Source organism: Phaenicophaeus curvirostris, chromosome 2 (assembly GCF_032191515.1).
Source record: "Phaenicophaeus curvirostris isolate KB17595 chromosome 2, BPBGC_Pcur_1.0, whole genome shotgun sequence".
NCBI classification, from domain to species: domain Eukaryota; kingdom Metazoa; phylum Chordata; class Aves; order Cuculiformes; family Cuculidae; genus Phaenicophaeus; species Phaenicophaeus curvirostris.
In genome coordinates this window covers 36032356-36050350 of record NC_091393.1, presented here as the reverse complement: position 1 = coordinate 36050350, position 17995 = coordinate 36032356, and the positions used below count along the sequence as shown (strand labels likewise).

The following is a 17995-nucleotide window of genomic DNA, read 5'->3' as shown; positions in this document are numbered from 1 at the left end:
AGGCTATAAACGTGTCTATGAAGTTGATAAAGGTTTGGTCAAAAGAACCAAATCATTTTCTATATTGCAGGTGCCCCAAAGTAGCAAGGAATAGAATAGCCTATGTCCTTACTATTTTTCCTGCCAACAAGAACTCATCTCCAAAACCAATTTTTATTAAGTATTTTCTAGTTTCTACCATAATATAATCCTTGGAAAGCTTAAGTAGGCTTTCAGCAGGAACTAATCAGTCAATTGGCTGCTAATTATTCATTAAAGATTTTAGAAACATTGTATGAGAGGCTGAGTTTTTTACTTCTAACTTTTGTTTTCAACGTTTTAAAATACAAATAATACAAAAAATACAAAAAATACGTTTCTGAACACTGCACAAGAAGGGATTATATTCAATTATATTCTTCCAACTTAAATAATAAACACATATTATGTTGGAGACTAATGTTTGAGAGTTATTCAGAAATGCTAAAACAAATTACGATGTTTAAAAATTGTAAGCCAATAAAACCAGATCTCTTTTTTCATTTCTGAAGGTCAAGTTTTAAGCTTCTAAGCTATTTCTTGAAATAAGCAGTGTCTTTTCTTAAAATAGCATATGCACTGATGGACTGGCAAATAACAAGCATACCTGTACTTTAGGGTATTGTAGATAAGAAAATACAGAATGATGGCCTCTATGTAGCTGAAATGCTTCCTTTTTTTAGAAAAAATAGAAGAAGAAAACAACAAGAAGTTCATATCATATTAACCTAAATAATATCTGCAAAGGAAAAATCTGTGTCATTATCACAGGGGAAAACTGCTCAATTAGCATGATTTATATCTAATCAAGACCACAGTTGTTTATTGATTTGTTAATGGCAAGTAATTAACTGGCAGTCAGTGAACTGTCAGTCAACAAAGGTTCAGCATCAGCCACACAACAGACAAACTATAGCACTAGGCACTCACCAGATACTAACATTTCTAAAGTTTCTAAACATCCTCCTAAAACGAATTCCAAAGAGTATACTCAAGGTTGCATGCAAACCCTCTCTCAAAGATGGGTGGAAGTTACAAGCACTCATTCCCTCTCCTGAGAATGCATGTTCACTTATTTAAGTGCACTTGCTGTTGGAAATGAGGATACTCTATCCATGTGTGCCATTTCCTACGTTCTACTAATCCACCCACCAGTGAGAAAGCTCCTGATGAGCTCTCACACACACACTTGACATGTGGATCACTATGTGTTAAACCCTGTTCTGTCAGTCCAATCGTTGAAATGCAGACTACTCCCAGCATCCAAGAGGGAGGTTGCTCTGTCACACCTAGACGGAAGGTTGTAGTGCTGGCACATCAAATCTGGTTTGGCTGCTGTTCTTTTACCTTATTTTGACTCTGTGGCTTCTTCCCCCAGTCACAAATTTTCATACTTCTTTTTAAGATGGCTCCTTTTCTCTCACAAGTTTCTTGGTAATCCCCTGCTTAGTATCTGATCGGATTGATGGTTGCCTTAGGTAAACTTGAGCATTGTTAGTCTCCCCACAATATTATTACTTTGGGGGTAAACACCCTGTCAGAGAACAAACAGTGTGTTATACTTTTCCCCGTGTTACAACCCTATTCTTCTCACTTTGGGAGTCCTATACCATGCTGAAAACAACACACTTTTTTGGCTGTGTTTCATCTGGAGTAGATGCAGGTGCACAATTTTTTGAATAGTGATATGTCATGTACATGGTTTAGAATTGCTCAATAGATGTATTGTTTCAAGGAGATGAGTATAACTAGTTGTATATTTGACATCAACTTTTAAAATATAAACTTGATAAAATGTATTTGGCAGGTTATGTTCTCAGTGGATTTCCTTCTCTCTCAGAGGAATACATGACTATTTCACAACAAATAGAGAAAATAAAGAATCTAAAATTAAAACCGGATTTGCTGATTAACATTAAGGTAATGTCCTCTTCAGTAGCTTGCTAGGAATTTTCCTAATTATTAGTAGACTCATATGCAGCATAAGTCAAAAGATAATATTTGAGTGCATTTGAGTGTTTAATGAGGAATTATAAATTGTTCCCTTTTATATTGGAATGGAATTACACTAGTTTACCTATAATCATTGGTCAGAAGGCCAACCGTATCCTGGGCTGCCTCAAAAGCAGTGTGGCCAGCAGGTTGAGGGAGGTGATTCTGCCCCTCTATTCCTCTCCTGTGAGAACTCATCTGGAGAACTGTGTCCAGTTCTGGAATCCTCAGCATAAGAAGGATATGGAGCTGTTGGAGGAGGGCTACAAAGATGACCCAAGGGCCTGGAGCAACTCTGCTATGAGAACAGGCTGAGAGAGTTGGAGCTGTTCAGCCTGGAGAAGAGAAGGCTCTGAGGAGACCTTATAGTGACCTTCCAGTACTTGAAAGCAGCTACAAGAAAGCTGGGCAGGCACTGTTTACAAAGGCTTGTAGTGATAGGACTAGGGACAATGGTTTTAGATTGGAAGGGGGAAGATTTAGATTAGACATTAGGAAGAAATTCTTCACGATGAGGGTGGTGAGACACTGGCACAGGTTCCTCAGGGAAGCTGTGGATTCCTCCTCCCTGGAAGTGTTGAAGGCCAGGCTGGATGGGGCCTTGGGCAGCCTGATCCAGTGGGAGGTGTCCCTGTCCATGGCAGGGGGGTTGGAACTGGATGATCTTTAAGGTCTCTTCCAACCCAAACCATTCTATCATTCTATGGTATGTCTGAACTGTAACCATTTTCATTATATCAAAATGAAAGGAAGACAGGACATTCTAGATAACTCTGGGAATAATGAAATACTGTTACTGACAGACCAATTTAGAGAAATTTTGTCTCTCCAAGAAAAAGGACAGAAAATGCACCTTTGAGAAAGGAACTATGTCTGATCAAATGTCATCTTCCCTGCTTCAAAATGTGCTGTCATATAGCAGTCATATCAGCTGTATGACTAACTGTAGAAATATCCTAAAGTATTATAGTAGTTCAAAGGATACCTCAGGAAATGAGTGTAGTGTGCCTGTTGCTAGCAATATAGTCTCAAAAAGCTCTGCATTTTCTGTAGAAATCAGTTCTCAATTTCTGTGGCAATTTGACGTTAACAACTACAATATATTCTTGTTATCTCAGGTTTTTCATATATATTTGAAGAGTGGGTGTTTGTGATTTAGAAAGAAGGAATAATTATTTATTTTTTGTTGTGTTGTGTGTCCTGTCCCCCACCCCCAGCCCCCCCAGTTCCTTAGTAGAACCTTAAGATGCCCAACTTAGTGTGTATTAATGCAAGTACAATTTAGGGCAGGTCAGACAGAAGCTTAATTAATTGTGATCATAGTGAACAAACATTCAGACAGCATCTCCCCCTCTGCTCCCCTGTTCTCTGCTAAGGGATTGTAGAGCCCCAACCAACTTTTTGTTTCAGAAACATAAAAAAGAAAGAGGTGTGGAATAACAATCCTTCAAATGCTAACAAAGTCAGGTATCCATCCCTGGAATGGATGGACTCAAGTAGTTTGCTAACAGCCATGGTTTTAAGAAGTGATCAAACAGCGTATAATGGACAACGTAGAAATAAGGCTCTTCAGTGGAGCCTATAGGAGCGGCACACCTAGTATTATCTTAGCTCAGAAGTGGGGAGGAGGAAACAGTCACAGACTGTTTGCTTTTAGCTGAAAGGAATGTTATGGTTAGCATAGATATTTTAGTTAGGATAAGCTTCATAGGCAGATGTCTCAAATGTTAAATATTAATGATTTTACCAGCACAGAGCACATCCAGATTTATCTGTGTTTAACATTAAACTAAATTTGTGTCTACAGGGCTTTTCACGGAAAGACCGTTGCTTGTTTCCTGAGCTCCAAACTTCTGAAATCCTTTAGTCTCTGACACAATGGCTCTAGGCTTTTGGGTAATAGTAGAGCTCTGAGCGGTCAGAAACACCTAGTAAAAGTGACTTAATCTTGCTCAAATCCAAATTGCATTAATTGCAAGAGCAATCACAAGACTGCCTGTAACAAACTTATCCACAAACTACAACTTCACTTGTCATACTACATGGTATTACTTGTGTGGTAAAATGTGCTCATGTAGCAGCTACACTCTTTGTATGAAATGTAAAATGCTGATAGGGAAAAACTATGTAAGTGTTTAAGTCATTCCTTAATATTTGCTACTTTTTAAATTTTTGCATTTATTCAGGATATTATTTGAGAAGAAGTTTATGAATCCGAATATTTGCCAGACTCCTACCCACAATCCTTCAGTTTCAGGAAAAATAATATTATTATGACAGTACAATAAACACATGATTTCCTTTTAATTATCCCTCGCTAGTGTTCAGACTATGATATATGCCAAAGAATATCAGGACAAAGGCAACACCCTGATTCAGGGCGGGTATATGAGAGGAACCAGTGGGATCCTAACATTATTGAAAAGCACAAGAAACAGAAAGATCAGTGTGAAGAGAATGAAGATGAAGAGCAGGAAGAAGAAGAGGTAAATATTGCTAACTTCTAAACAGCACTAAGTCTTATAATGTACTCTAGACAAAGCAGAACAAATTCTGATATTCTAAAATATCACCATACTACATTATGAATTGACTTTGCTGAACTCTAGTGTTATTTCCATTTCTGCTCTGCTTAAAGAGCTGTGGGATAATACTTAAATGGTAGATTTAAATGACAGAAAATGGTGATTATTGTACAGCTTAACCTGAATTCAGTCTCTACCTCAGAAGTCACTGAACTGTTTCTTGCCATAAATTAAAAGGATGTATCAGGAGAATGGTGACTCTTTATTGCTGTTTCTTGGTCTAAGCAAATAAAAGATCTCATAATTTTTGTTTATTATAGCAAGTTTTACTAGTATTTGCAGGATACTAGCTTGTTTCTGGTTTTGATGCTAGACTACTACAACTGGTTTGGGGTTTTTTTCACAAAGTTATTAATTCTGAATTCAGGTTAAATTGCTATGGTTTATAATGCTGACCAGAGACTTATCAGTGCAATTTTTAGGTACATTCCTCTCAATTTGCAGAAACTATACTTCGTCAGGACAGGATTGTGGTCAGTAGTCACTGGGCTGATACTCATTTCAGCACTCTGGAACACTATTTATTTACCCTTGAGTCAGGACAAAAAAAAGTTCAGTACATTATTTCTGTATCTTGAAATATTTACCTTTTCATTCTGCAGACTGGAAAAGATCCACCCATGAAGGCAGATTTTTTTCATCAGTTAGTACAGAGACCTGAAGATTTTCTTGAAAATGCAGAGGAAAGAGTTGGAATGTATAAGGATATAATGCTTCATCCTTTAGAAGTAAGAAAAAAACAAAATAATGTGATTATACATAACAAAATATTGTTTAAAATATTTTGCACTATCTTTTTTTGAGTTTATTGTATGGAGGCAGGCACAAGGCATACTACAACTTCTGCCTAAGATCAATGATAGAAAGTTGTCCTCTCTAGGTGTTTTTCTACTCTGGAGTCAATATGAAGTAATACACTTCGAGTTTCAAAGATGAACCATACCTGCCACCACAGGCACTCCCTAAATCTACTGAAGTATTTGAAAAGCCCAGTGTGTCATTACCATTAGCAGAGTCCATTCTAGCAAGCAGACCCGTAAGAAATCTATTCTTTGCATTCATTGCCTTCCACTCCAACCAATTTTCTTCCTCATGTGCTTTATTGGCTGCAGATTTCTATACCAAATAATTAGCCCAACAATTTGCTTTGTCATCTATTTCATATCTGCAAGTGTGACATTGTTTTTTTTTTCTTTCCTTGTTGTGTTCAAGAAAGTTGGATTTATCATGTATCTTCCCCCACAAAAAAACCCAAAAACCGAAACAAACCCAGTAATTTGTTCTTTTTTTTTTTTTTAATCTACTGGTACAAGCAAGTGCAGAAGCCTTGTGTTTGCTGCACACTTGACAATTACTGTTTATCTATGCCCTTCAATTTCCCTATGGATTAGAAAATCCTATAGATAAAATTGTGTAAACTTGTAAAATATCCCTTGCTAGAGTAACAAACCTGTTACTGCTGTGAAAGGGAAAGCAAAAATTGTTCTATCTTTAATCGTGATGCAATCTCACATGTATTTCTCGTAAGAAAACTAATGTAAAAATGTTTAGATTAAATTACTTTAGGATATACACCAACATTCAACACTTTTAATACTTTCTGCTAGGTGGTAGGTCTTACTTACACTTCATTAATGATGAATGTATTAGTGAACATGCGTAGTGGTCTACTAATACATTAAAGGAACATAGATCTATGTCATTGGCAGGTACAGGTGATGAAATTGAAAAAAAAAAGCTTATAATTTGTGCACTTTGAACTGGAATGGGTAGAAAGAACTTCAGATAACATACTGTGATTCCTTGATAATTTATTAGAATGAAATTGAGTAGAAGTAAGTGTGAAATACTACAATTAGGGAGGAAACTTAATGAACAACTACAGCATGTGAAATAATTGGCTAGGCCTCAGTACTGCAGACTGACTGGTTTTAGTCATAAAATGAGTCAATAAATGTGATGCTGTTGTACAAAAGCAAATATTATGGATGTACTAAGACAATTACATATAAGCAAAACACAAACTATTATCTTCTCTGTAGAAGAGTGGTAGAAAGAAGTAATTAGTTATTATCCATTTCTATCAAAGGTAAGACAAATAATTTAATTTTTAGTGTAGAAGACTTAGATAAGATGCCAGGAAATGAACTCTAGCCATAAGTGTAGTGGAGAACTAGAACAGATTACCTACAAAGTGATAAAGTCACCTTCATTATACCATCATCTGTCAGGAACAGAGTGGGTGATCTCAGTCCTCAGACAGAGACTTTAACAATGGACATAGGGTGTGTATTTTAGTCTAAGATTTTGTTTACTAATGGGAAAATTGAATATCAGAAAAAAATTTACAGAAACAGAAAGTCAGGACTGAAATGAAAATATTTGTCTCATGCCTGTTGTTTCCAAGAAATCTGTTTAATTGACATTGTTGACATTTAGACAATTAGAAGTTGAGTTCATACACAAAACACTACTCTAACTTGATTTGTTGTAGCTCTCTTGCATTTGAGCTAGGACATTTAATCCGTTTTCTGAACCCATCGTAACTCCATTTTTTTAATCCTCTATTTATTTATCACCAAAGAAAAGTTTCTTTATGGAAGATTTTATAAGTCATCAGTATGATGAATTTTGGTTTTACTGAAGTCCACAGGAGCCCAGCTTCTGCTAGTATAGGAACAGAATGAACTGCAATGTCATTGTGTGGTTAACTATATACAATTTATGAGTATGCCTTTGTTCTTAAACAGGACTTGATGGCTGAACAGGATTGTCAATATCTTCTTGAACTGGATGGAAATGAGCCACCAGATGATCTCCTTGTAGTAAGCAAGCGATGCATCAGTTTAGTTAACCTCCACTAGAAAATGATTTCTCAGTTTTGTGGATTGTTTTCTCTATTAAGGTGTTGATAAAAAAAAGAGAAATTTAAACATATTCAGTATGATGTACTTACAGAAATGGCTTATTTTTTGCTGGTGTCTAAAGTAATGACAGCATTGTTATGAACTTTGATATTGTTTTACAGAACACTTTGTTCTTTTTACAATTCTGCTGAGTGATGATGTCTAGATTTTTAGCTCACAACATAGCAATTTATTTTCCATATTAAAAAATACACTGATAAAATTTAAAGATAAATTATTGTATCCTATGCCACAGAAATAACAGTTGCTTCAAATCAGAACATAAAGTATGAGGTTAAAAATGAAGTGAGAGATTGTCTTTGGCAATGTAGGAAGTGAGGTGCTCCTGCAGTTTCCCCTTTGTTGTTTGAAACAAATTGAAACAATTATAATTCTGTAAATACTATTTAAATTTATGCTTAGCTTTACTGCCAACAGTAGTCCGATGGGAAAAAAAACCTCCACTGATTTTGCAGAGTTGAAACATAAAATTTCCTAGTTTATTCTCTGTTTGCGAACATTACAACAGAAAATTTATAGCAAAGGCAATTAAGTTGTATATGTTGTGTACTGATTGCATCCATTTTACCTAAAAGTAAGGCAAAGACTTACTGTGAAACTAGTCCAAACATGACAAAAGTTGCTTTTTCATTTCAAGAACACTTATATTCAAGCAAGATTACATTCAGGAAATACTTCCATTAAATTTAATATCATTTGATTCTCATTGATAGATGTCTGGTTTAAGTATCTTTTTAAATAAATTACTCAGAGTTTTATTACTTCCAAGTGTACATAATCTGATCTCCTAAAAAGACTTTCCTCCTTTTCAGACTAAAGCTTATCTGAATACTTCCACTGATTTGTGGGAAAGAATCCTTCACAGCCTATTTCTTTAGAAGGCTTGGGATTCACAGCACAGTGAGGATATAAAGGCTGTGATTCAGCATTTTACACCGCTGTTATCTACCAGTGGAAACTCATCTCAATAACTAGGATGACTCAAAACTAGGGACTGGGCCTTAGTGTATATGTGGCCATTATATAAATAATAAGTTACAATTTTAAAAATACCTTGGGGGTCCTTTTGGATGAGAAATGCAGTTTTGATTGGTTTTAATTCAAGAGGTTTTTTCTTTTCAGTCAGTGGTAGTTCGACTTCAGTCTCTGGGTCTTCGAAATGGAGCTCCTATAACTAGACTTCAAAGTGAAGATGAAGAAATGCTGGAGGGACTGGAAAATGTAAGTGTGCTTTTCTAAAATGTGATTGACAGTAATAATAATTGTTATATATTGTAATATATATTAATTATATATTCACCTTCTGTAAAAAGTCTATTAAACTGACTCTGATCACATGATATTTCAGCATGCCTAAAACACATATTTCATCCTTGTTATTCCCACACACACATGATGTGCTTTTCTTTTTGGGTTTGCTTGTTTTCCGGTCAAATATTTTATAAAAACTAAGGACAAGGCATATATAGTTTCAGACAGAATTTCCACATGCTGTTATTACTATTTTAATAAACAGGATGAACTTCTCCGGGTCCTGTCATCTTACAATCGAATAGCACACACATGTCGATGGCATAGAAGCAGATGGGGACAAGCATGTCCTGTGGCTCTAAAGGGAGGTGATATTGTAATGGGAAACCCAGACTTGGCTGTCAGGTCAGCAGAATTGGACATCTATTTCTATTTCTATTTCTATTTCTATTTCTATTTCTATTTCTATTTCTATTTCTATTTCTATTTCTATTTCTATTTCTATTTCTATTTCTATTTCTATTTCTATTTCTATTTCTATTTCTATTTCTATTATTTCTATTTCTTCTTTATAAGATAACTGCATATATCTGTTATCTTCTCCTCTCTTTCAAGTTTTCTAGGTAAAATGTACATACTATCATCCCCAGAGGCATTGAAAACATTTATGTTGAATCCACGGCCTTACCTCTTACCACCAATGCCGCTTCCTCCTTGTAAAGTGCTAGTATTTGGTCCTCCATTCTCTGGAAGAACAACTATTTGTAACCTAATTGCACACAAATATAAGGGAAAGGTAGGTTTATAAATGTCTTATGTAACAAGGGTATAAGCTGAGGCTTGGGAAACTGTTAAGCACTTTCTTATTCCTATTATGTTATTAACATGCACTTCGCATATAGATTATAAAGGGGACATAATAATTTAGTGACATTCATATATATAAAAGTAGCTATATTTAAAAAATATTTGTATTTACCCTCTATGTAAGGCAAACATGTATGTATCAGTTATTTGTCTTAGCGTAAGAACACTAAAAACAACTTTTATATCTAGGATAAATAAAAGTAAATGCAAATTAGAAATTAATGTTTCAACAAAAAAAACTTGCATTTGAATAACATGTAATTTTTTTCTGAGATTTGCAGAGCATTTCCAAATTAATTTCATTGTATAGAGTTGGATCAGATGTTTTCTTTGTCTTCTGTGATATTTTTATTTTTTCAAATCATTTCACTAGGTTCTTGACATGGCCAAACTCATTCAAATCCATATGAAAGTATTAAGAGAAGAAAACATTGTGCAAGTACGAAGGGATACAGTGGATAAGGCTATAACAGCAGTGAAAAATAAGTTGGAATTACAACTGCAGTCAAAAGAATCAGGTGAATAAGGTGTTCCATGGTCTTTGAATCTATCTTATTGGTTTTAGATTATTTAACTAAAGTGATTGCTGTCACTTTGACTTAGAAAGTATTACAGAAGTTGTAATGGTTGTTGTGCCTTAAGTCTGAACTAAAAGAACATGCAGTGAAGGGAGAAGTGAGTAGAATTCAGTATTTTTTATATCCTCTGAAGCTGAGCACCGCAAGTATGTAAGTAAGTTTTCTGAGCTTTTTGAAAGAAATTGTTTCTGGCTGATATTGGTTGGAAATTTCCATTTGAATGACTTTCTGACAAGTTACATCTTTGCAGAAATTAAATTTTCTTCAAGAAAGCAGCTTGTCAGCTAGGCTGATGTGAACCCATAACCTAGAGATTTTCCGCTTTTAAGTAGCCTTCCAGGTATGGTGTATCAGGTGGCACGACTCTCCAGCTCGGGTCACTTTTAGACTTCTTAAGCTGCCCAGGTTTTTGCAGCTTGATGAATTCAGGCCATATTTTTAGAAGGTGAAAATAAAATGTTAATTTAAAATCTTCTAATCAGAAGTTCATAGAATCATAACAGAATCATAGAATAGTTTGAGTTGGAAGGGACCTTAAAGCCCATCCAGTTCCAACACCCCTGCCGTGGGCAGGGACACCTCCCGCTGACCAGGCTGCCGAAGGCCCCATCCAACCTGGCCTGAACACCTCCAGGGATGGGGCAGCCACAGCTTCCCTGGACAACCTGTGCAGTGCCTCACCACTCTCATGGTGAAGAAATTCTTTCCTATGTCTAGTCTAAATCACCCCCTCTCCAGAAACCCATTGCCCCTCATCCTGTCACTACAAGCCTTTGTAAACAGTCCCTACAGCTTTCCTGTAGCCCCTTCAGGTACTGGAACGTTGCTCTCAAAGTTGGATTTTCTTTTTGCAAGAAATTCTGTGGGTTTTTTCCCAAAATTATTTCTTTTTAAATGAAAATTTTCCACTGAATTGGAATTACCCATTCCAGTTATCTTTAGTCATGGTTCAAATGGACAATTAGGCCATTTAGCTTTATTCAACCAAGCAGGGAATCAATGTGTTTGACTTACTCATGGGTAGATACATGTCTGACAAGCAGTCAGTATACTCCTCTGTTACTGCAAAAAATAGAAGCTGACAGTGATACAAAAACCATTGGCATTGCAGCAAGAATAATGGTGAACTATGACACCAAAATTAAAACCATTGAACAATGCTATGTTCCATATTCTTGGCTGTACTATTGAGGACAGGTATGTGAAATCGTATTAGGATTAATGAGAAATCAATCCTAACTAATAACCTTGGAGAGCTCAAGCAATTTTATTGTAAAACAGAACTACCAAGAGATGAAGGATGTAAATTATCATAGAAAGTAAGAAAATGACAGAAGGGGAAATGAAATATTTTTGGAAGCCTGACTCTAGATCTAGATGTAACTATTCCAGAAGGCATTTCCTATTCGTAGCAAAATTATTTAGCCAGTTATCTAGTAAATTCTGCCTTTTGAGAGAATTACAGAGAATCACTAAAAATTCTGCAAAATTTATATATCAGTTTTATTAGGCAAATGTCCCCCTGACTGTCCTCAGTGGTCCCAAGCCCAGATCAGGGATAGGCAGTGAGGCTATGAAACTCCAGTTAAGTCCACAGAGTCACTATCTCCTGTCAGAGGAGGTCAGGAGATCGAAGCCATACAGTAATGATACAGCAGTATATGTATGGCTTCAGCATAGTAAATGTGCTCCTGGGATGAGTCAATTAGTTCACATGTTCCAAGACTGCTTTGTTGTAGGTACCAAAGCATGGGAAAGATTAAAGCTGAAAAGGTGATGTTCACACGCTCAGGGGGTCCCAGTCCATTAATGTGCTCCGATGACATCCACCTCAAACAGAATCACGTTGTTCTGTTTGGGAGGGAAATAGGGAAGGGTATTTAATCTGTTCAGGGCTTGTGTATATTTAAACTCTTTTCTGGGTTTTTTTTTTTTTTCATTGTTTTGATATCTTTTCTTTTCAGGGGAAGAGCAGGCATATAAGACCTGGTACTGCTCGAGAGCCATTTGTGCCTCACAGACTGATGGGTGTTAGTCTTGCCTTCACGAGGGCTGGAAAAATGCTTGTGATTTCTAGGAGGCATGTGTGGGGTTCCACAGGCTGGGGAGGCTGCAGATGAAGAGGAGGCTGACACGTAGCTGTTTTAGTCAGATGGATTTTGTAGTGAAGTATTTGTATAAGATGGTTTTCTACTTTTCTGTGAGTTTAATATGTTTTCACAACTACAGGAGACCTGCAAGAACATAGTAGTGCCAAAGAAGCAGATGATTCAGAAGAAACCACTAATATCAGAGAGGGAGAAAACTTGGAAGAGAGGGGTACTTCAGAATCTTCCATTATCCAAAAAGGTAAAGAGTAATACTTAGCTATTTTAAGTATATCATTCCATGCCTTCAGTGTGTATTGGAAATTAAAAAGTGAAGGATTATCTTTTTTTTTCCCCTCATTTTCACTTGTAAGACTATTCTAAACTTTTTTCCTTGTTGCTGATACTGCTGTTTTGTGAAACTTAAAACGATTAATGTCACCACTGAAAGATATTAACTCATTATTAAGTGAATGTACAGGTGTTTTGCAGAACAGCGAGCTAAGCCCTTCTCTAAGTTTCTCCTAAATTTCTCCCCCTACATTATATGCCTGTTTATCACAGGAGAAAGAGCTCCAACTCACTGTTGTAGGAGCTAAGCATGTATTTTGACAAAAAGTTTGGCATTTTCACTTACATATCTTTTTATAGCATAAGATTGTATCAGAATTTCTAATAGATAAGGAAAATAGGTGTTAATTCATGCACAAACAAAAAATAAACGAAGAGGATCTGAATTCAGGAGTGGGAGGTTTTGGCACTTGAAAAAAAAATAAGAAACTTAAAAGTATGCTAAGTTTTAACTGACCTGTTGAAATATACTTAAACAGATCAAATAAGTTTGTAAACCTGACATGGTTTACAAATAATAGTATTTTTTTTCAGTATATTGCAGAACAGAACAGACTGACATTTCATGTTGACCAAGGAGGATAGATTATTAGGTAGATCCAATTAATGAAAATTAAGGAAATATATTTATAAGAATCTATAATGGAAATTAAATAAATGTGGATTGTGAGGTAGTTTTGACACTTTTTTTTCCTTTTTAAACAAAAATGTTTACTCCTTCAATTATATTCTTCCTTTAATTTATGACATTCCATGCCAGCAAAAGATACTAAAGTGAGCACTAAAGAAAAATCTGTTTCTTGAACTTGAGAAGTAGAAAATGATATCTTTAGATATGATAACTGCGAAGTCTGTTTGGTTTTGGGCTAGGCTGAGGTTTCTTGCAGAATGAAAACACTTATTGTGCCTTTTCCATGGAGCTTGTAACTTGGCAAAAATAATCTGATAGTGTGTAAATTTGTGCATGCAAGTAAAAAATATTAACAGAAAGCAAATATGGCTTTTTTTTTCCAAATTATGCACTTCATATAGTAGATATTGCAGTTGCTTAAAACAGTTCTTCACCAAATTTTATCAAATTAGTATATAAACTGTGAACTAACTCTGATTATTCCTTTAAAAAGATTTTAAACAATTACAGTCCATTATGTCAGCAATTAATAACAACATATGGATCCAGTATGAATGTTCTATGCATCTTTGGGAATGCAGGCTTCTTGACTATTGACAATATGCTGACTTGATCTATAATTTGTATTGATTTTTCAATTAGTCTGGTCAACCTTTTGATTTAGGAATCAAATAGAAATAAAATCAAAGGAAATTTTCAGGTACTTCAGGTGCCTGACTGTTCTAGTACACACATGTCATTCCATTCATATTGAAATAATATTTCACTTAATGGTAGAAAATACGATACAGTTAAAAAGAGGGAGGTGAGGGTGTAATGACAGAGCAAACCAGGACCTTATAACCTGTCTTTATGAAAGACCCTCTAGAACTGCATTCAGAAGAACTGGTATTTGATTCTTTCTCAGTATGATTGTGTAATACTGCTTAAAATGACTGCTGCACTGTAATTATGAAGTGGCTGAATTTAATTGCTTATCAGTTTTTCCTGACCAGAGGAAATAAGTATTTCAGGATTTTGTAAAGCACTTCAAACAAATCTATGTCATTAGGAATGTCAGAGATAACTGCTGACCACCCAGAAGTTCAAGCAATGGTAGAAGAAGCCATAAAAAGCGCACCAGTCTCTGAAGTTACACCGTCACCTGAAATATATGCTGAAGCACTGGAGAGAACTATTACGGAGGTAAAATGACAAGTACTTTGTAGTAAATCACATTTTTCTAAAAGCAGCTTGTAACAGTTAATAAATTGTTGATATATGTTCTTAATTTTTCCATTTTAAAGATCGGTTTAGTTTGTGTCACACAGTCTGAAAGCTTACATAGGATCGAGAAGAGACTGAGCAAGATCAAAGAAGACAAATCTATTGAGGACTACTATATATACGAATTATTTCTGTCTTGCGAAGTACCTGGGCTACAAATTGTTAAAGGTTGAGAGAATTATCCAAGAGAAGTACCACTGTATGCTTGCCCTATTCTTATAATCTTAGCCGCTATTAAAGAGATGAAAACCAGTTACCAGTGTTTGAAAATAATTGTATATGAAAGTTCATCCAAGGATGTCCACTGATTTGTAACTGTCAAAATTGGAATCTAAATTCTTGATAGGTAGCCTTAAAATATCATTGGCACATTAATCTCTTTTTGTTCAAAATGTTATTTCATTTCAACATATGAAGTTAGAAATGTCTTACTTTTTATTTACCTGAAATGACACTATGGAAAATTCATAACATTTAGAAAATAATTTTGTATTGTGCAGCCTTTTTGAACAAACTCAGAAACTATCTTAATCTTTTTTATGTTACTGAACCTGACATTTTCTAGCAGCTTATGAAGAAGAACAAAGACAGGTTTCCTGGTGCTCCCGAAAAAGGAGGATGGGTAGTGGATAACTACCCTCTGTCAGTAGATCACTGGTCAGCTTTATCAGAAAAAAGACTTTTACCTGATACTATCGTCTGTCTGAAGAATACAGAAAAAGATGGTTAGTAAATGCACACTAATGAAACTTACTATTTTATTTTTTTCTCTGTTGGTATCTTCGTATAAAGCATAGTTATAAGAAAAACTAGTAATTATGTCCCATTTATAAAGTTTCAGGGGTCTCCAGAGGAAGAAACAGTGAATCAATAAAGTGTACCCAAGCTTTCTTACTATTTAGATTAAGGGAATTACACAGAATTGAAATCAGGAATGCTTTACAAAAGCAGTAAAGACAATTCCTCCTACTTATAATCTTATTTACATTTTCCTCCTATTTACAATCAGCAGTAAAGTCCAAGGGATGCTTTCTATTTCAGACTTATATTCCCTGTCTGTCTGGCCACCAGCTTGCAATGTGCCTTTCAGTCCAATTTCCCTGTCTGTTCATTGGTTTTCCCAGCGGCAGAATCACATTACAGATATGAACTTTCTCTGCTTCAGAGACTTACACAGTTTACTCAGAACTGATTTTCAGAAGCATGTCATGACTCTCATCCTTGCTTAGCTACAGTACTTAAACTTCTTAGTCACTGAGCTTTGTGAAATTTTGTAACACCTTAAACATTTAACTACAAGTATTACAGTGTGGCTGGAGCTTATATATAGACTAAACATAGACCTAACATTTCTATGAGAAAGTTCTAGATGCAATGTTTGTCAGAAAATCATATTTGCTGTTCCTATCATTCAAGAAGACCTCATTTCAGATACTTCCAGAAAGAACATAAGGACAAATTGCATTTTAGTGCCTCATCTTTCCTTCGCAGATATTTTAAGCATATTGAAATGTTCATGAACCTAGTTGTTGGGACGCAGTGCATTGTCCTTTCTTAAAACCACAAAAAGCACCTTATTCATGTAGTTGACATGCAGTAATGTGATTTTAATGCAGTGTACTAAATAACAAACGTCAAGAGTCAAGCTCTAGCCATTTCTGCAGGAAGGGGATTGAGGTGGGAGAGATGCTTTCAGAATTATTTAACTTTCTCTTCACTTCTCAGAATTTAATAATTTAGTAAATTAATTGGATAAAACAAAAGGTTGCCTCATCATTCCCAAAAGGCTTTATTGTATATCAAACACTTTGGGAACAGACAATTCTTCATGGGAACTGTGTTGAAAAATGGCCAATGGTAACAGGCACATTTTTTAATTTTGGAAAGAGAATAACTTTGGAGTCCTTAGCAGAGTCTTTCAAATGAAGACTTCTCTAGGACTTTCAAATCAGGTGCTTCCTTCCTGCAATGTACACTTTTCTGCCATGCCCATTAGTTATCAAAATCTAGCTCTCAATTTTTTCTTCTAATCTAAACAATCTATTTTATATTCCTGGTAGCCATCTCTTTCATGCAATCACCTTCTCTTTCTCTAGTCTGATAGCAGATTCTTTAAAGCATAAGTGTAAACCTTTCCTAGAAGTTAGGGAGATCCTTCATGAAACTTAAATTTTGTGCTCACAACCCTGATGATACCTCTCTTTGATCTAACACTGTTACAGTCTTTATATCAGATAGCAAATCCCCCTGCATTCTTAACACAATTCATTTGGCCCTATGTTAAGTAGATTTCAGGCTTGTAAGGAAATCCATCATTCCCAATTTTACTGTGTTTGAGATGATCATGAGTCTATACCCCAATTTCATCCCTGGAGCTGTATCAGGCTTTCATATGTATCAATGACAATTTATTTTCCTTCGAGGCTTCATTCACTGATGGAAGGAAATGAATTAACATACTTCAAATTATAAAGCATATATTTCTACCATCTCAGCTTAAAACAAGTCATGCAAATCAAATACAAGTCATACTGTTTGTAGCCTATCATAACAAATAAAAGTAAAATACTGTGCTGGCACAGAGATTTTGTTAACAGATTTCCAATTGCATTAAAACAGGACATTGCAAGAACGCTGTTCTTTCAACCAGAATCAGCTGACCTACCTACAAACCTGCTCCTTTAGAAAACTAGCTTATTTCTGGGTGACAGCAGTAGCAAATATTCCGAAGTCAACTACTTAGGACTTTGCTAATTTTTTTATCCCTTATTCTAAAGGCTTATAGGTCACTGGCTCAATTTGATCAGGTAATACTGAAATCCTTCATCAGATGAAACAATACTGAATCCTCTGAGCGAGGAACACATGTACTCAAGGTGGAAAGAATGATTAGTTAAAATGTAGTACTTGTGATTCTTCTGGATGTTCTTCATGTCATAATTCTGTAATTAAAGCTACTTCAGTTCAATGACATTGGGACACTGAATGATGAAATATTATAAATTAATGCTCTTTGGCATTGCTGCTTCTCATAATACTTTGAGAAAACACAAAGATGGGAAAGTGCGTACCCGGGCCACCAAGCAAAACTACTGAAAACTGTTACAAGTTTTTTTAGGAAGAATACCAGAGCAGAATTGTCTAAAGATGTGTTTACCAAGAACATTTTTTTTTATATTCCATTCACTCATCCTAACTTTTTCAAAACCGCATTTAATTGAAAGTATTGAAGTAGAAACCATTCACACAAATTTATCATCTGCTTCAAATCAACACCAATGTTCCTAACAGTTAAGTAACATGTTTCTCAGAGTTTACCTTTAGATAAAAATACATTTTATGTTAGTTGAGAGTAATTGTGTGTGGTATGGGAGGAACAAATATGAGTAAAGTGAGATGAAACTGGCATAACTCCACTAATGGAAATGTATTTCAGCCACAC

General features: G+C 35.4%; 1 protein-coding gene across 2 annotated transcripts in view; it reads left to right on the top strand.

Annotated features, from left to right (window-relative positions):
* AK9 (adenylate kinase 9) overlaps positions 1–17995 on the top strand; it is a 66954-nt gene that overhangs the window by 7557 nt on the left and 41402 nt on the right. The window contains exons 6-16 of one of the 2 annotated variants that reach the window (XM_069851705.1): positions 1826–1938; positions 4332–4496; positions 5198–5323; positions 7346–7420; positions 8645–8743; positions 9039–9178; positions 9389–9569; positions 10014–10158; positions 12448–12567; positions 14339–14472; positions 15122–15278. In XM_069851705.1, the coding sequence (XP_069707806.1) occupies positions 1826–1938; positions 4332–4496; positions 5198–5323; positions 7346–7420; positions 8645–8743; positions 9039–9178; positions 9389–9569; positions 10014–10158; positions 12448–12567; positions 14339–14472; positions 15122–15278 (1455 nt within the window). Of the gene's footprint in view, positions 1–1825; positions 1939–4331; positions 4497–5197; positions 5324–7345; positions 7421–8644; positions 8744–9038; positions 9179–9388; positions 9570–10013; positions 10159–12447; positions 12568–14338; positions 14473–15121; positions 15279–17995 lie in introns of those variants that run through there. The other variant, XR_011336968.1, reaches the window with a different exon arrangement.